The sequence below is a fragment of the Dama dama genome, chromosome 4, assembly GCF_033118175.1.
Source record: "Dama dama isolate Ldn47 chromosome 4, ASM3311817v1, whole genome shotgun sequence".
Classification (NCBI taxonomy): Eukaryota; Metazoa; Chordata; class Mammalia; order Artiodactyla; family Cervidae; genus Dama; species Dama dama.
Window position 1 is genome coordinate 18,141,728 of NC_083684.1, and position 17,920 is coordinate 18,159,647.

The window sequence follows — 17,920 nt, forward strand, 5'->3', positions numbered from 1 at the left end:
GATAAAGAGATCTAAGACACCAGTGCGGATGCTGAGGGTTTCTAGGACAACTTTCCATGTGCCCAGGCTGGAGCCCCTGCTGCATCCACTACACAGATGTAAAAGCCCAGAGTGCTCACTGCAGGGCACCGCACTGGTTCTGACCTTTAATCTGAAAAGAGCACTCTTCTTATTCTCCATGTGTGTGACAAGGAACAGATGGGCTGGAAGGAAGGCACATGCAGGTACGTCTCCACCAGCCGCTGCCAACCCACCGAAATGTCTGCCTTCCCATCACTAGACAAGGGGACTGGGACCTGGCATCTGGGAGAAACCACCAGACACTGAAGCCTTCCCATGCCTGGAAACCACCACACCAGCATCTTGGGGTGGTTAAGGTCACCAGCTCCAGCTGTCCTCAGCAGGATGCTTACATGGAATGAGCTTCTGGGACAACTTCAGGGTCACCAGCGGTGGTAAAGTAAATGGATAGATGAGGGGAGGGCCAATTCTGAAAGGAAAGCCACATCCGAGCATCTGGACTCAATTTGATGAAGAACTGGCGGTGGAGAGAGTCTTAGATTCCATCTATTCCAGGCTCCTTATATGACAGATGAGAAAACTACAGCCAAGAAAGGGGAAGTAATTTGCTTCTGATCATGTAAGCTGTGGGAGTGCCATTCCATTCATCTAACCACCAATCCATCCATCCATCCGTCCACCAATCCATCCACCCATCATCCATCCACCAATCCATCCACCCATCCATCCTTCCATCCACCCAGCCATTCACCCACCCATCAATCAATCAGAGATGTGTGCTGAACGCTTCTAAGGTGCCAGGCACTGTACTAGGTGCTGAGCATGGGGCTCCAATGGCAGCTCTGACCCCCATCCTCAGGGAGTTACAGTCGGGTGGAAGAGACAGATTACAGCAAATGACACATTTCATTTCAATTGGGATCACTGCCATGGGAGAAAATTCAGAGTGCTAAGAGAGAATCTGGGAGGGTCTGGGAGGGACCCCCTGAGAAAGTAATCATTAAACTGAAGCCTGAAGGATGAGGAGGGCCTGCCAGACAAGGGAAAGGACAGAGGTCAAGGGGAGTATTTCAGGTGGAAGGAAAGCTCTATCAAGAGAAGGTGGTTGGGACAGGAGAGAATGAAGGAAGCCTAGAGGTGTTCGGGAGGCCAGCAGTGTGAGAACCCAGCCTTTGAGCTTCCAGGCCTAGAGCTCTCTCCTCTGGGCCTGTAGGTCCCATCCCAGGACTCTACACCTTATGGAATCAGCATCTCCTCCATTTCCATGTTTGGAGAGAATTGGATGATGAAAATACCTAGTGGATTTACTACAAAATGTTCATTCTAGACTGGTCTGGGATTGGGGTTGGGGGAGGAGCCTATATGGTTTATACAAAATAAAATATCACACATCATAATGAAGTAAATTATCTCCCAAAATAGGAAGTTTGGGTTCAGGGCCCTGTGATGGAAAGAGTTTCCCAGTAATGCTCAGCATCTCTAAAGTTCTCGTGGCCTTCCCAGCATTGTCACAAAGCGGCAGGGGTTTCCTTAAACATCATGTCCTCATATGACTTCCTCCAAAGGCAGGGAGATGGACAAGTGACCTCTCTCCCTTCACTGGGGAGAAAGCGTCTTTTCCAGGAGTCTCACAGCATAGTTTCTCTCATGGGCCCAAACTGGGTCATGTGCTCACTGCTGGCGGTAAAAGGCTGGAAAGGTGATTATCTGGGAGGAGAGGAAGATTTGCATGTGGCTGTCTGTCACATGCCTCTAGCTATGGAGGTAGTAAACCAACCCAAAGGAATGAGTCCTCTTTCCATTCCCATTCATAGTCCTGGTGGCTGTTATCAATCTATTTCTGCAATTCATGCTTGTTAGTACTTCAATGTGTGATGTGGTATGGAAGAAACATTTGATAGAATTCAACACTTAGCCAATAAGAATTGGAAAGGAATGCACACAGCAACCAGATAGTCATGTAGGGAAAAAATGAACTCCAACCCCTGCCTCACACCATAGACAAAAAATTAATTTTAAATTTACCAAAGATCTAAATGCAAGAGCTAAAACTATAAACCTTCTAAAAGAAAGCATAAGAAATATATCTTCATGAAGTAAGATTTTCTTAGACATGATAGAAGATGCACTAACTAAAAAAATGGATAAAATTCAAACCTGAAAACATTTGCTCTTTAAAAAGTACTATTAAAAACAAAAGGTGAAGCTTCACACTACAGGAAATACAGAACACAGAGACGGATCTGTTCTCTTTAGGAAGGAAGAATAGGGAAAGCTAGGTCCTCAGCTGCGGAATATGAATCCCCAGTCATCATTATCTATCAATCATTATCATTAATAAAGGAAGGGCTGCCCCCAGTTGGACATCTCTTTTGCATCAGGTCCTATACCATCTGCCCTTGACACTCTCTTTAATCTAAACCTCTCACCAGATAGGTGAGATAGAGAACAGTCCCCCAGTCACAGATGAACAAACTGGGTCTGAGATATCATACTCCTGGGGTGGCAGGTGGCATCAGTGGCAGTTCTTAAACACCCCTTCTTACATTTCTGCTTTGCCCTGTAACTGGGGAGAGCTCTGACTCCATGGGCAGGGCAACAGGCTCCACCACTGGACTTTGGCCTGAGCCACGTGACTTGCGTTGGTCGCCATGAGGGAAGGGGGTTTAATGAGTGGCCCCACACTGGGATGTGCTCTCTGGCAATGTTGCCATGGCCACAAGGACATGCCTGAGCTGGCCTGCTGGAGGTGAGAAACAAGTGCAGCTGAGTGGGTGCCCTCTTTGTCCCAGGAACAGTCAGCATAGATCAGCCCCACTGCTGATGCCAGAACATGAGTGAATCCAGCCAAGATCAGCAGAGCTGCCCAGCTGAACCCCAGCTCATTCCAGATGTACAAGCAATACACACTTACCGTTCTCATGACGTTGAGGTTCTGTGGTTGTTTGTTATGCAGCACTCTCATGTCAAAAGCTAACTGATACACCCAGTCAGGATTTGAAGTCAGGATTTGTGCTCAAGTCTGTTGACTCTACCATCCATGAACCTCTCCCACAACACTGTTTTCACTGTGGTTTTCATAATTATTTGCATTCATCATGAAGTCTAGGATTTAACATTTTGGAGACTGTAGGAGTGGATGTTGGGTGAGTGGGCTTTATCTTTTGTGGCTGTCAGAGAGAATGGGAGGGATACCATTTGGAAACTTGGGAGTCAGAATACAATCCATGCCATGTGGCTGGAGTCTGGTTAGTGACTGCTCCCAACTTGCTCCCCATCCTTCCTGGTCAAACACAGCCACATGCCAAGCAAAAGCCTTCTTGGGTTTGCCTCTAGTACTTAGGAAAGAATGCTAATAGTAATCCTCTAATCCTAACAGCTAAAATGCACCAAGCACCTACTCTTACTAACTTCCCAGTTAATCTTCCCAACCAACCAAGGAGCCTTATTTGCATTTTACACACGAGAAAACTGAGGACCCATCAAAATGTCCTCACCATTGGTTTCTGGAAGAGTTGCAAACTGAAGAGTGATGCTTCACAGCTTAGAATCTGAGAGAGTCATTGGTAAAACTGCCAACGCAAAGATGTTGATTACATTTTAGTTACTGATTCAACAAACCAGTTCAAGGTGACCATTCTTCACGAGGCCAAGTGATGAAGTAAGTACTTAAACTTCAAAATGCAGGAAACAAAAACCAAACAGGAGAGAGAGTCTAATCCATAAATACAGTGGAGATTCCAACAATCCTCTCTCAATAATCGAAAAAATAAGCAAACACAACCAATCACGGCAGGTATAGAAGACTCGCACTCTATAAACCAGCTCAACCTGAGGGACGTTGACAGAACATGCTACCCAACAACAGCAGAGCCCACCGCTTCTCCTGGGCACGCAGAGCACCCACTAAGGCTGGCCAACCATCTTCTGGACCACTGTGGTTCATGGCCTGTGCTTTCATAGCCCATGACCTAAGCATGGGTTTTATATTTTTTAAGGGCTGTCCCAAATAAAACGAAACAAAACCACAAAGAATACACAACAGAGACATTACCTGGCTTGCAAACCCTAAAATGTTTGCAAGCCCCCCCTTTACAGAAAAACCTGCCCTTCCACTCTTCTGGATCATAAAGCAAGTCTCAGTAAAGTTAAAAAGGTTGAAACCATACAAAACATATTTTTTGACCATAATGAAGCCTAGCAATTATTACCATGAAAGCATATGAAAACAAACAAACAAACAAACAAACAGACCAATCCACAGAACAGGGTGTCCAGCAGCCCATACGTATGTGTGGGCCTTTCTCACATGATGATAACAAAGATATTTTAGTACATCGTGAAAAGGACCAACCACTCAATAAACAGCATCAAGACAACTGGCAAAAGTGCAAAAGCAAAAAAACGAAAAAACAAAAATTTACACCATAAAACTATTAGGAATAAACGTAGTAGAATTTGAAGATAGAGAACGTTTTCTTAAAAGTATAAATGCAAAAGCAAACCAAGTCAGAAATATGTGTAACAATTAACACCATAAACCAAGTGAAAATCCAAGTGACCAACTGGGAAAAAATACTTGCAAAATATAAAGCACAGAACAACTAACATCCAAAATATTTAACACACTCTTAGAGATCAGGTTAAAAGAGGATAAACACTCACCTGCAGGACATCCAAGCAGAACCATTCGAGGGACAAGGGGAGGCAGCACCTGAAGGAAGAGCACAAGTGCCAGGTGTGAAAAGATGTCCAAACACACTGGGGAACAGAAAAACGTCAATTAAATTAACAGGGTATAGGAATCTCTCTGGTGGTCCAGCAGCTAAGACTCTGCGCTCCCAATGTAGAGGCCCCGGTTCCATCCCTGACCAGGGAAGTAGATGCCACATGCCATGACTAAAAGATTCCACATGCTGTGACTAAGACTCAGCACAGTCACATAAACAAGTTTTTTAAAAAATAAAAAGTAAATTAAAATGACAGGATATTGCTATCAGTTCACACGTTAGTCATAATGCAAAGATTGGCCATGGCCAACATTGGGAAGAGAATGGGAGTATGCTTAGCCATCACTGGTCCACAAACCACTATTATTTTTTTTTACGGAAGTGATTGATAGGGTCTATTCAAACTGTAAACCCACACATCTGACAACCCAGACACTGCACTTTTTAGAAATCAGTTTTGGTGAAGAAATACCCACGTGAGCACAGAGGGGTGGGTCTGGGGATGTTCAGTGCAAACATTTTTATTATGAGAAGATATGGAAGTAACTGAAATGACGATGGATATGGACACGGCAAAGCAAACTGCAGCGTTTGAAAACCATATGAAAAACTGAGTACTGGCTTTAACAACAAGACCAAAATGCAGAGGACATGGAAAGATCTCTACGTGGAACCTAAAAAACAGTACAAGTGAACGTATGTGCAGAAGGGAACCTGACTCAGTGATGTAGAGAACAAACCAATGGTTACCACTGGGAGGAGGGAAGCGGGGAGGGGAAATGAGGGGCAGGGGATGAAGAGGTACAAACTACTGTGTATATACTAGGTAAACAACCAAGACAGACTGTGCAGTGTGGGAGTTACAGCCATTGTCCTCTAATAACTTTTAATGGAGTATGATCTGTAAAAAATGTCCAATCACTCTGCCGCACACCTGAAATGAATATAATATTGTAAATCAGCTGTACTTCAACAGAAAAAAAAAAAAAGATTTTGGACTTCTTTGGCAATCCTGTGTTTAAGACTCTGCCTTCCAATGCAGGGGGCACTGGTTCAACCCCTGGCCAGGGAATTAAGATCCCACATGCCGCTGTGCAGTATGGCCAAAAATCTGAGAAACAAAAGCACTCCTAAGATATTGTTGGGAGAAAAGGGGGGCTCCTGAATGTGTTTGGTATCACACCATCTATGTTTATAAACTATGCAAGGCAGCAGCTCCTCTGTGTACACAGAATTTATGTCTGTGTGAAAAAAAGTGAAAGTGTTAGTCACTTAGTCGTGTCCGACTCTGTTTGACCCCAAGGACTGCAGCCCACCAGGCTTCTCTGTCCATGGGATTATCCAGGCAAGGATGCTGGAAGGTCTTCAGGATATCCAGCAAAGTTTTCTCACTATAAGTACAATACAGGTGAGTTTTTGTTGTTTCTTTGGACTTTTGTCTATTTTCCAAGATCAAGGTTATTTCTGAAACTTAGTTTTATTTAATTAAAAAAAGTGGTTTTTTAGATTTTTTTTTTGACGTGGACCATTTTTAAAGTCTTTATTGAATTTCTTACAATATTGCTCCTGTTTTGTATTTCGGGTTTTGGCCATCAGGCATGTGGGATCTTAGCACCCTGACCAGGGACTGAGCCCGCACTCCCTGCACTGGAAGACAAAGTCTTAACCACTGGACCACTGAGTGAGGCCCTGAAAATTTTTTTATAAAAGGGATAAAAGTGTGTGAGACAGTGCAAGTTTACAGCACAAGGATGGATCCACTCTGTAAGAGAAGGCAGCTGCCCTACTGCCCCAGCCTGGCCAGGTCAAGTGCTCTGTACTTCCCGACGCTATATACCTTTATGCTATCATAGTACTTTGGCCACCTGATGCAAAGAGCCGACTCATTGAACAAGACCCTGATGCTGGGAAAGATTGAAGGCAGGAGGAGAAGGGGACGACAGAGGACGAGATGGTTGGATGGCATCACCGACTCAGTGGACATGAGTTTGAGTAGACTCTGGGAGTTGGTGATGGACAGGGAGGCCTGGCGTGCTGCGGTCCATGGGGTCGCAGAGTCAAACATGACTTAGCGACTGAACAACAACAAGCCATCCTGAGCTGAGGAAGACAATCACCCTTCCCTGTGAGGGTGTTTGAGGAGCTTCTAGGCCTTTCAGTTTTATTTTCAACTCTCAATCTAGGAGCGGGGAGTTGGCCTTTCCCCACGACATCTGATGCTTCCTTCCTTCTCATCCTCCTTCACCCCACGTCACCCACCAGCAGTCCTGCCCCAGAGGCCCTCCTGGGTCTGAGGGCTCTGAGAGGACCCTTACCGATGAAGGAACCAGGGAGACGAGGTCACAGTAAGTGGCCCAAGTGGCCAGGCTCCTTGCCTGTGGTAGGCCACCCTCTATGCAGCTCCCCCTAAGCTTTAGGATTCTTTGCAAACTCCACAGAAGACAGGGGCTTAAACTCCAAGTTGTGACAAAGCCTCTGAAACCACACTGAGTGGGAAATCTTCATCTTTCTGAGCATACTGGGGACCTCAGGGGATGTGGGGGTGTTAGGATCTCCCAGGAGAAGGCGGAGAAGGAGGCAGCAATGGGGCACGGAAGGGGGTGGATTGGCTTTGAAATCATCCCTTTCTAGTCTGGAGGCTGGGAGGGTGTCTGTGAAAAGTGACCCCCATGGCAGAGGTGTAGGATAGATTGATTTCTCCTTGCAATAGAGCTGCCTGAAGCCCTCAGTACCCTGGCTCCAGAGCCCCGAAGCAGGTCTGTCAAATCCCAGATCAGGAAGTGTGGGTAAGTGGGGAGTCCTTTTAGCGAGTTGCAACCAGGTTCTTAAACAATTTAAAACTTCAAAAAATGAATAGGCTGGACCGGTGCTTCTCAAACATGGTCACTGTGCAGCCTGGGGCAGGGCCCTCGATTCTGAATTTCTAACTCAGATGATGCTCATGCTGCTGGCCCAGGGACCACACTTTGAGAAGCAAAGGATGAGAGGTAGATGGGAATGGATAAAACATGTCAGTGCAGTGCATAGCATAAGATTACATCTCGTCTTATGAGCTTTTATTTCAAGTGTGTGTGTGTGTTGGGATGTGTTCTTTTATAATGCACTGGGATCCAAGAAAGTGAAAAACACTAAACTGAGATCAGGAGGACTGGAGTAGAAAGGCAAACACACTCAGGTGGATCTGGGCTATGGATCATTCTGACTCTATTTTAAACATGAAAATGTCCCTCTCAGGGACATACGTCTTATCTGGTCCTGAGTTGCTTCCATTACAAAAATTTGAACTTGTGCCATTTCCTGTGGTGCGGGCTTACATAGAGGGGTGAGAAGGGCATATCTATTTTGGAGTCTCATTTCAAAACCTCCCAATATCACCGAAATCAACTGGCACAAACAGAGCGCCTGGGAGTTTCTTTCATAGAAATGGCAAAGTGCGTCTATCAATGGAGCACACACAGCCGGGCGGAAGGGCCCGCCAATGGCTGCTCCATCAACCTTGGCAGATGTGTACATTACCCTTTGATCTCCAAGGATGCTGTATTTAGATGACATAATGCGTTTGGGGTTATCTTTCTCGAAGGTAGAAGGGACGTAAGCAGATACCCACTCTTGCAAGATAAAATTAGCACCTCTTTGCTGGAAGATAAACATTTTTCGGCAGGAAAGCTCTGATTAAAGTACAAAGCGGCCAGGGGTATTAGGCTGCACCCCTTTGAGTGAAATTCCTATTTATAATAAAAGGAAATAGCACTGCTATGACATAAAGCAATGGGGAGCTGCCACTCCCGCTGGAAAGATGGGGCTTCGCTATTGCAGCTGTTTTTGCAAAGGACCACTGTGGTCCAAACTCTGGGTTGGGGGTGAACAGAAGAAAGGGGGTGCTCTGTGTGGAATCCTCACCCAGAGACAGCCCCGCTGATCCTGGCACTTCTGTCCCCACATCCTGGGGCTGCTGTGAGCAGTTGTGAGGTCTGCTCCCTGCCCAGCAGAGTGGGCACTTCGACCCACCACAGTCACCCAGCTGCTCACCCTGGCAAGGGTTGGGTCAGCCCAGGGCAGGCACCATCTGGAGAATTCCTGCAGGGGCGCTGTGTAGACTAGCTCTGGACACCCTGTCTAACCCCCAGATGTTTGGTGCCTATTCCCACAGATGATTTTTGCCCACAGAACCCCTGTCCCCATGTCTCTCCCTCCACACCTGCCTCTGGTGGCTCAGACGGTAAAGAATCCGCCTGCAATGTGGGAGACCTGGGTTCTATCCCTGGGTGGAGAAGATCCCCTGGAAGAGGGCATGGCAACCAACTCCAGTATTCTCGCCTGGAGAATCACATGGACAAGAGGAGCCTGATGAGCTGCAGTCCATAGGGTCGCAAAGAGTTGGACGTGACTGAGTGACTAACACAGCACAATACCGGACTGTGAACCAGATGAGCCCCGGTCCTGCCCGAGGCTCGGCAAAGAGGCCAGGAGTGCACAGGGCTTTAGACTTTTTGTTTTCTAAACTGGAAGGTTACCCTCACCACTCCTTTTCCACATGTGCACATTAACAGTGGGGTTTCAATGGTGGTGCCCACCCGCCACAAGGATGCCAAAAGCTGGCTGCTAATGGTGGTCTCGCCCCTCCCTCGCAAGCCAAACTGGTTAGTAAGGGCACTTGGCTTCTATGGTGTCCAGGCTTCCTCTGCAAACACCCCCAGATGCAGCTGGTGCTGAGACATGAGGGGAGAGGAGCTGGGCACAACCTCTAAAAGAATGACAGAGCCGTTGAGAACATGACAAAATCTGGTTGAAACCTACTAGGGCCAAGATGGTGGAAGATTTGCCTTCCAGGGGATCTTGAGCCTCATTATACATTCATTGTAACACATCAGCTAAACGACACACCTACAGTTCCGAGGCCGACCATCAAAGACCAAAGAGTGGATGGTGGCCTAATTTCTGGAAATCCCCACCCCTTTCAACCCACTCCAGTGTTCTTGCCTGGAAAATCCCATGGACAGAGGAGCCTGGTGGGCTACAGTCCATGGGGTTGCAAAGAGTCGGACATGACTGAGTACAGAAGCATGCACGCACTTCCCAAAATAGTTGGACTAGCCTCCCCCCACTCACCAGCCTGTGAAATCACCCAGCCTATAGAAGCTAACCTCACTATATTTCAGGGACTCCCTCGCCTTCTGAGACGGCCCACATTTTGCTGGGGAGTGTGTATCTCTCTAAATAAATCTACTTCTTACCTATCACTTTGTTTCTCTCTGAATTCCTTCTGTGTGGACACATAGAGAACCGAAGCCTCATGAAGTCCTCAGATCAGTTGTGCAATTTCAATGAAGACAGTGGTTTCGAGTCCCAGCCCCTGGGTTCCAGTCCTGGTCTGAGTTGTGTGGTTTCAGCATCACAGTCCGGCCCTTTTCAGGCTGTCTCTAACCCCAGTCCTCTCCACAGGTCAGTCCTCTGAAGCCCGAGTTTCAGCCCCCAGCCCCGCAGGTAGCAGCAGCCGCAAGTCTCGGGCTGGGGACCACGGGAGGTGGTGTGGAACCTCCGTGCCACGCTCTCTCTGTTCTGGCTGCCACCAACCGGCCACTGCGCTCTCCTCCGAGCCTCCGAGGCTCCCCCTCTGTCCCCGCTAAGGTCCCCGCCCGAGAAGGGGCTTCCCATCGTTGGGGGAACTTTCCTCCTTTCCAGCTTCCTCCTGGGGGTGCAGGTCCTGTCCCGATTCCTTTTTTCTCTTTTTGCTTTCATCCTAGCTGGTTATGTGGAGCTCTTTCTTGCACCTTGGGGTGTCTGGTATCCTCTGCCAGCGTCCAGTGAGGTATTCTCCGGGAACTGTTCCACGTGGGGACGTATTTTGGCTGTATCTGCGGCAGGAGCTGGGCTCCGTGTCCTTCTATTCCGCCATCTCGACTCTTCTCTCTCTACATGCAATTAGGCTAAGGGTCTCCCGCTGAGCTCATCCTGAACCGGGCCTGTGTGGGCCTTCAGTCCAAGGATGGGTGTCGTTATAAGAGACAGAAGAGAGAGACGTGGAGAAGTGATGTGAAGATGAAGGCGGAGGCTGGAGGGAGGCGGCCACGAGACAAGGGACAACTTAAGTCAGTGCGGGGCCAAGACCCCACAACTGGAGCCCTGTATGTGTGACTCTGGGCTGATATCGCACCGCAATTTTTAACACTCCCCTTTATCCTAAAAAAACAGCTAGGTTTCTGCAATAAATAATACCTCCCCTCCAAGAAGGATTTTAAGCAAGAGGATGACTTGCCGACACCTGGGGAGTGGCACGCCACTCTGGCCGCCATGTGAGAAGGTCTAGGAGGGGCGAGGGTGGGTGGGGAAGAACAGCCGTCTGCCAGGGTGACCACGCTGTGGAAGGAGACAATCAGATACCTGGGGAGTCCAGGGCACGGACGCTGATGCCAAGGCTCACCATGGCACTGCGTCTACTGGTCCTTTCAGGGCATCAGTGGAGTCTTAGCTCAGTCCTGTCCCCGAGTGGGTCCAGTGGGTCCCCAAACCTGTCCTGTGGTTACTTCCTCTGCTCCGGAATGCTTAATTGGAGCAGACGCCCCTGGCCGTTCACTCCAGGGAGGGGCAAAGGGTAGGTCACAGTGGATTCCTGGGTTGTTGGTGGGGCTCCTGCCCCCACAGTCAGTTACAGCAATTCTGGCCCCTGTCGCTTTGCTCATTTCATTACTCCTGTCCTGGCTGACCCAGGAGTAAATGCGGCTGGAGGAGGGGCCCCCTCTCCCTTTCAGGATTTTCCTCTCGGGGCTGGGTCACCGAGGGGACCCCTCCCAGGACCTGTGCTCACAGGGCAGTGTTTCTCCTTGTGGGCCACACGCACTTAGAGCCACTCATGGTCTTCTGACACTGACTCTGCTTGCAGCTGAATGGGACTCAGAAACTCGATGTTTAGTTGCTCAGTCGTGTCTGACTCTTTTGAAACCCCATGGCTCCTCTGTCCATGGGATTTCCCAGGCAAGAATACTGGAGTGGGTTGTTATTTCTTTCTCCGGGGGATTGTCCTGATCCAGGGATCAAGCCCGCATTTCCTGCATTGGCAAGCAGATTCTTTACCACTGAGCCACCAGGGAAGCCCCTCAGCAACTATGGTGATGCATAAATTCACCCACATCTTCCATGCTAATGGTGAGAACAAACACTGACCTGGAGTTTCCCCTGTGCTCCTTGTAAGGGCTGCCCCTTCAAAGTGAGTGGTGATTTGATCTGGCCCCACTCTTCCTGCTTTGGAGACTCCTCCTCTGTCCCCTCTCCAGCCTACTTTGGGTTTCCCAAATCTCTTCTTCAGTCCTGGTTTGGGGAAGGGAGGCTGCAGGTAGTCATTTACACCGTAGTATAAATTTTGGTCACTGCTTTTCTGTCCCTCTTGGGAAGGGCGTTTTGTAAGTCACAACTCACCATGAATGAAAGTGATATGTTCCCCAGAAAAACATGCCAGTGAGAACAGGTGAGCCAGGCGTGTTACCTGTGTACCCTTCTCTGGTGGTGGTGGTAGCTTAGCTGTTCATTGTGTCTGACTCTTGTGACCCCATGGACTGTAGCCTGCTACATTCCTTGGTCCATGGGATTTCCCAGGCAAGAATACTGGAGTGGATTGCCATTTCCTTCTCCAGACCCCTCTCTGAGGAACCCTGAATTCGCTGGCCTCCACTATCCAGACTGGCAGAACCCTGTAAGTGTACTTGCTTCTCTAGGGAGTGTTCCCAAGACTCCTTGCCACATCTGACACGTCCCCTTTACTCTCTTTCTGATCACAGACACGTGCACTGGAGTGTCTGGCCTATAATGATAGTGTCCAAACTCCTTCACTTCTCCAAAACCAGGGTCTCTTCTCAGGCCCATCATCACCCACACACCACATCCCCATGCAAACCATACTAGGCTCACCTGGAAAAACAGCCTCCTCCAGTCCCCTCCTCCAAAAAACAGCTCTTTCCTTCTCAAAGATGGATTTGCTATTTGATACATTGAAAGGAGAAGGGAAAGCTGCAATGTCATTTCCACCTTACAGTTTAGTATTGATTTTGTTTTCAGTTACATCTTTGTAAGCCTTGTTCAGGCTTTGGCTTAATCCATCCTGGCTATTGCATGGATTCTCCTTGTTCAAGACCTCTGAGATCTCAGATCCTTAGAAATATTCCCTCTGAGTCCTCAAGGACCACCTGATTAATTTCAACACTTTAATACAGCCCAGAGCAGATTGAGACAAACCCTGAAAAGATTATGGTGCTATCCCCATGCCTGTACGAAATTCAACATAAAAGCAGTACTCAGTCACGAAAAGGAGGTAAGGAAATTCAGCAAAGTGCTAACTAAGGGCTGTGATTATATTTACAATTAGTATATTTAATGTGATTTGGTTTACTGGTTCACTTTCTTTTCTGTTCATTGAGTCTCAGATTTGTTCTAATTTTTTGTCATGTTTCCCTGCTTCCCCCCTCTACTGGCTAATTTGTAATTTTCTTATTTATCTGTACTTTTACCTGCTTAAAGTTATGTAGTAGCCTAGATGGATACATGTATACCTATGCTGAGTCCCTTTGCTGTCTACCTGAAGCTATCACAAGACTGTTAATTGGCTATACTCCAATATAAAATAAAAAGTTAAAGAAAATCAGTTCTATTTGTGTGTTTCTACATTCTTTTGGAACATTTTACTTACTGTATAGATTTACATTTCTTGCCTTTAATTTCTTTTTCTTTTTTCTTGATGTTTTACTTAAATCCATAGGGCTTCCCTGATAGCTCAGTTGGTAAAGAATCTGCTTGCAATGCAGGAGACCCTGGTTCAATTCCTGGGTCAAGAAGATCTGGTGGAGAAGGGATAGGCTACCTACTCCAGTATTCTTAGGCTTCCCTTGTGACTCAGCTGGTAAAGAATCCACCTGCAATGCGGGAGACCTGGGTTCGATCCCTGGGTTGGGAAGATCCCCTGGAGAGGGGAAAGGCTACCCACACCAGTATTCTGGCCTAGAGAATTCCATGGACTGTTTAGTCCATGGGGTCAGCAAAGAGTCAGACATGACTGAGTGACTTTCACTAACTTATATCCAGGGAAGTACAGAAAGTGTACAAGTCTTAAATTTATAGCTTGATGGTTTTACATGTATGTACACCTCAATACAAGGTATACACCAGCACCGAGGGCCCCCCAGCCAGAAGACCTGCCCCTTCTCAGCCTAAACCCTCCCCAGAGATGGCCTCTATTCTGACCCTACCCTCAGTGCATATGGAGAAACACCAAATTCCTCAATCACATTGATCTGGATGGCCTGACTGGGATCTGGGCAACCCACTGGGGTCTTTATCCTTCCTGGCAAACTTCCAGGATCCCTAAGAGTGGGGCTCACGTCAATGTACCCCATTCCCCAACCTGTCTTTGGGGTGACATTCAAGTCATGGCTCAACCTCTCATGGCCTCCTGCTCATGCAATCTGCCCCCTTCCACCATGGCTGACCCAGAAGGTCAACATCCAACCCTGCCCAACCGATCACGGCCAAGCGATGCACCAGAAGCCTGAACACTATGTCCTGAGGAGTGTACTTCAGACAGGGACCTCTGCCTGTGTGTCATCCTGGAATAAAAGCTGGGCTCTGCAGGCAAGAGTCTGCAGACCTGGCACCTAGCCCTTAGGGATGCTAAGTCCCTCATCCTTCTCCACCATGCCAGCATCCTGGCAGACATCACCAGTCAATCTTCCGCTCCCTCTCCACTGGCAGACATCACCAATCCATCTTCCACTCCCTCCTCCCCAGCCCTGAGTGAGGCAGTGTCTAAACCAGCCATCTTCAGAGCCAGCTGCACACTGGGGTGCTTGGGTGCTTTGAAAGCAACCTGATGCCTGGGCCACACCCCCAAGGATTCTGAGTTAATTAGTCTAGGGTGCGGCCTGGGCACTGGATTTTTCAAATTTCCCCTGGTGACTCTAAAGTGTGGTCCAGGTCGAGAACTCTTGCTCCCAAGCGAGGAGCTTGGGCAGCCACTCCCACCAAGCAGGTGAGGCCCACAGTCAGTCTGCTGTAAACCTGGCCGACCTGAGCGGTTCACAGACTGACCAGGTGACTTGGGCATCCCTGGGTGCTTGCTGATGAAGGACAAGCTCCGTACCGTCCAGACCTGCTCATCTGAATCTGCACTTCAGCCAGACCCCCGGGATCGTGTGCACACTGCATACAAGGGCCCTGGATGAGAGAAGTCCCCAGGTGCAGCCCTGGCATCTGTGGTCTAGCTCAGCCCACCTCCCTCCACCACTCACAGGTGTGGGTTTAAGAGATGGTACACTTCCAGGATTGTCTTACACTGATGTGACAATCTGTTTTTCCTTTTATTTCCCTCTCTCTCTCTTTTTTTTTTTTACATATGTTCTTAATCAACAGAAATGTTCTCCCCATAGTTTCTGTAAATAAATCCCTTAATATGAAAGTTTATGTCCTCCAAAGAACTCATGATAATTTAAAAAAAAAAAAGTCTTTTCCCATGAATACCACTTCCCACAGTAAGTCTGTGGTCCTTTCACTTTGGAGGCAAAGGTCCAGGGACATTTCCACAGGACTATGTCTGGGGGGCCGAGGGGGTCAGTCACAGCTATATGTATTTAAGAAGAAATCCACAGAAAAAGTTAAGAAGATACAAGACTTTGGTGGCTCAGTGGTATAGAATCCACCTGCCAATGCAGAAAGCACAGGTTCGATCCCTGGTCTGGGAAGATCCTCTGGAGGAGGAAATGGCAACCCACTCTAGTATTCTTACCTGGAGAATTCCAGGGACAGAAGAGCCTGGCAGGCTACAGTCCATGGGGTTGCAAAGAGTCGGATACAACTGAGCGACTGAACAACAACAACATATTACAGAAAAGAAAAAAAATCACCCACAATCCCACCACCACTTTATTATTTCAAGATTTTTATATTCGAAAAATGTTGCCATTATTTTAATGTGGGTGCTTTAAGAACATTCTAGCACCTCGAAGAACAGTGTGTTTATTAAGGTGATTTCTTGGTGGCGGAAGATTTAAGTTGGTAGTTAAAGGAAGAAGGAAGGAGGAAACCTTATGGATCACCATTTACAGATGGGAAACGGAGACCAGACTTGGTAAGAAATATGCCCAGGGTGGCACAGCAGCTGAGTGGCAAAAAGCAAACCAGGGTTAGGGTGTGGTTAAGACTCTTCCATCTAATGTAGGGGATGTGGGTTCAATCCCTGGTCAGAGAACTAAGACCCCACATGGCAAGGCGCTTAACTAAGCCCGTATGCTGCAAGTCCTGAGCCCCGCACCACAATGAAAGATCCTAAAAGCTGCAAGGAAGATCCCACCTGCTGCAGCTAAGCAGCAATTAAATAAATATTAAAAACAAAAACCCCAAAATAAACCCAAACCCAGGTTTCCTGGTGGTGGAATTTCCCCATATACTGCTGAGCCAGTCCCTGGGGTCTTAAGGTCTACTCTTTTTCTAGCCTTTCACGTAAGAGGGTGTCATCCCATTAAAAAAAAAAAAAAAATTATTGCTCTCAATCCATTTGGGTGTTTTCCTTTCATGGTCTGAGTTAAACAGCAAAACAGTAATTGATTATTTATTGCAAGCCAACATTTTGCCCACCCCTGCTGCCCTTGTGCAAACGAGGAAAGTGGGATCCAGAGAGGGCAAGCTACTTGCCTGAACAAACACAGCTCATCAGAGGCAGAAGCAGGCTCTGAACTGGCTGTGCTGGACCCACCAAACCTCCGAGAGCCATGCTGCCCGGCCGGTGGTTGGGAAGCCCCCAGGCCTCCAGCAGAGCCAGCTTCGGGATGCGAGGCTGTTTATTGTTCCTGGGGTTCTCTGTGTGGCTGTTGATGTGTCTGAAGAGAGTGGAAAAGGAACGGGCCTGTGGGGGGTTGACCATCCAAACAGATGAGACAGAAGCCAGAGTGTAGCCAGGGTAGCGGAAGGCTGGTGAGCGGGCAGGGGGTCTGTGGGTCTCCGGTGCTGTCTTGTGATGACATCATGTGCCGCCCCCAGTGAGGAGGGGGCCCTGCACCATCCTTCCTTGTTCCCCAGGGCACCTGCTGCTGGCCAGCTCTTCCATGGGGCAGACCCTGGACCGCCCAGCTGAGGCCTGACTGATGTGGGAACCATGCTGCCTGCCCCCCAGGCCATGTTGCTTTCCTGGTATTTGAGGATGTGGCCCGGCTTCCCAGATGGGTCCCCAACACAAGCCGTGTAGCCTGCAGCCGCTCACAGAGAAGAGAACAGGCCTTGGGCTGAGACCCCAGGTCTGCACGCGGTGACTGTGCAGCACCTCCAATGTGCTGTGCGCTTTTCCTCTCCTGTTTCGTGTGAGCCTGAAATAGCTCCCCGAGTGGGGCCCATTCCAGCCCCACTTCACAGGCGGGCAAACTGAGGCTCCAGCTGGTGAAGCCACTCGCCCGGGTGACGGGCCAGCTTGTGACCTGGGCTTTCGCAGCTGACACTGGGTCTGATGTGACCGCTCGGGGGCTGCAGCCCGGGCTCTGTGGGACACCTCTGTCGCTTTCCAGCACTCTGGTCTTCAGAGATGGACTGACCTCTCTGTCTCAGTTTCCTCTTCTAGGAGATGCAGGCGATAAGAAAGCCTGCCTCCTGGGGTGACGTGCATGGGTGCTAAGTTGCTTCCGTTGTGTCCGACTCTGTGACCCCATGGACTGCAGCCCGCCAGGCTCCTCTGTCCATGGGATTTTCCAGGCAAGAATACAGGAGTGGGTTGCCATGCCTCTTCCAGGGGATGTTCCCCATCCAGGGATCAAACCCGTGTTTCATGTCTCCTGCATTGGCATGCGGGTTCTTTACCACCAGTGCCACCTGGGAAGCCCCTGGGGTCACAGAGGGGGTCAAGTAAACATTTCCCTGAAGCCGAGAGATTGCAGGGAAGATGTTTAGCATCTAACAGGCCCCCACAAAGGCTGGCTGTGACCAGACATCCCTGAGCACTGCCGAGCTTCCCTGGGTACCCATCTTCCTGTCTCTCCATGTCCCCGTGTCACATGTGGGTGATGACAGCCACCGTGAGGGTCACTGAGAAGATGGGAGATGAGGTGGGTGAAGCTGCTGTTCTGAGCGTCTGCAGCATCCTCTGGACTTGCACATTTTTAATTTCAAATGTTCACTGTGTCATCAGATGCCCTTTGTAGTCCTGG

General features: G+C 48.6%; 1 protein-coding gene across 1 annotated transcript in view; it reads right to left on the reverse strand.

The window, feature by feature from the left end:
- The window catches only part of LOC133052538 (uncharacterized), a 248,051-nt gene that overhangs the window by 159,719 nt on the left and 70,412 nt on the right, over positions 1-17,920 (reverse strand). The window contains exon 3 of the mRNA XM_061137495.1: positions 4,687-4,735. Within this exon, the coding sequence (XP_060993478.1) occupies positions 4,687-4,735 (49 nt within the window). The remainder of the gene's footprint in view (positions 1-4,686; positions 4,736-17,920) is intronic.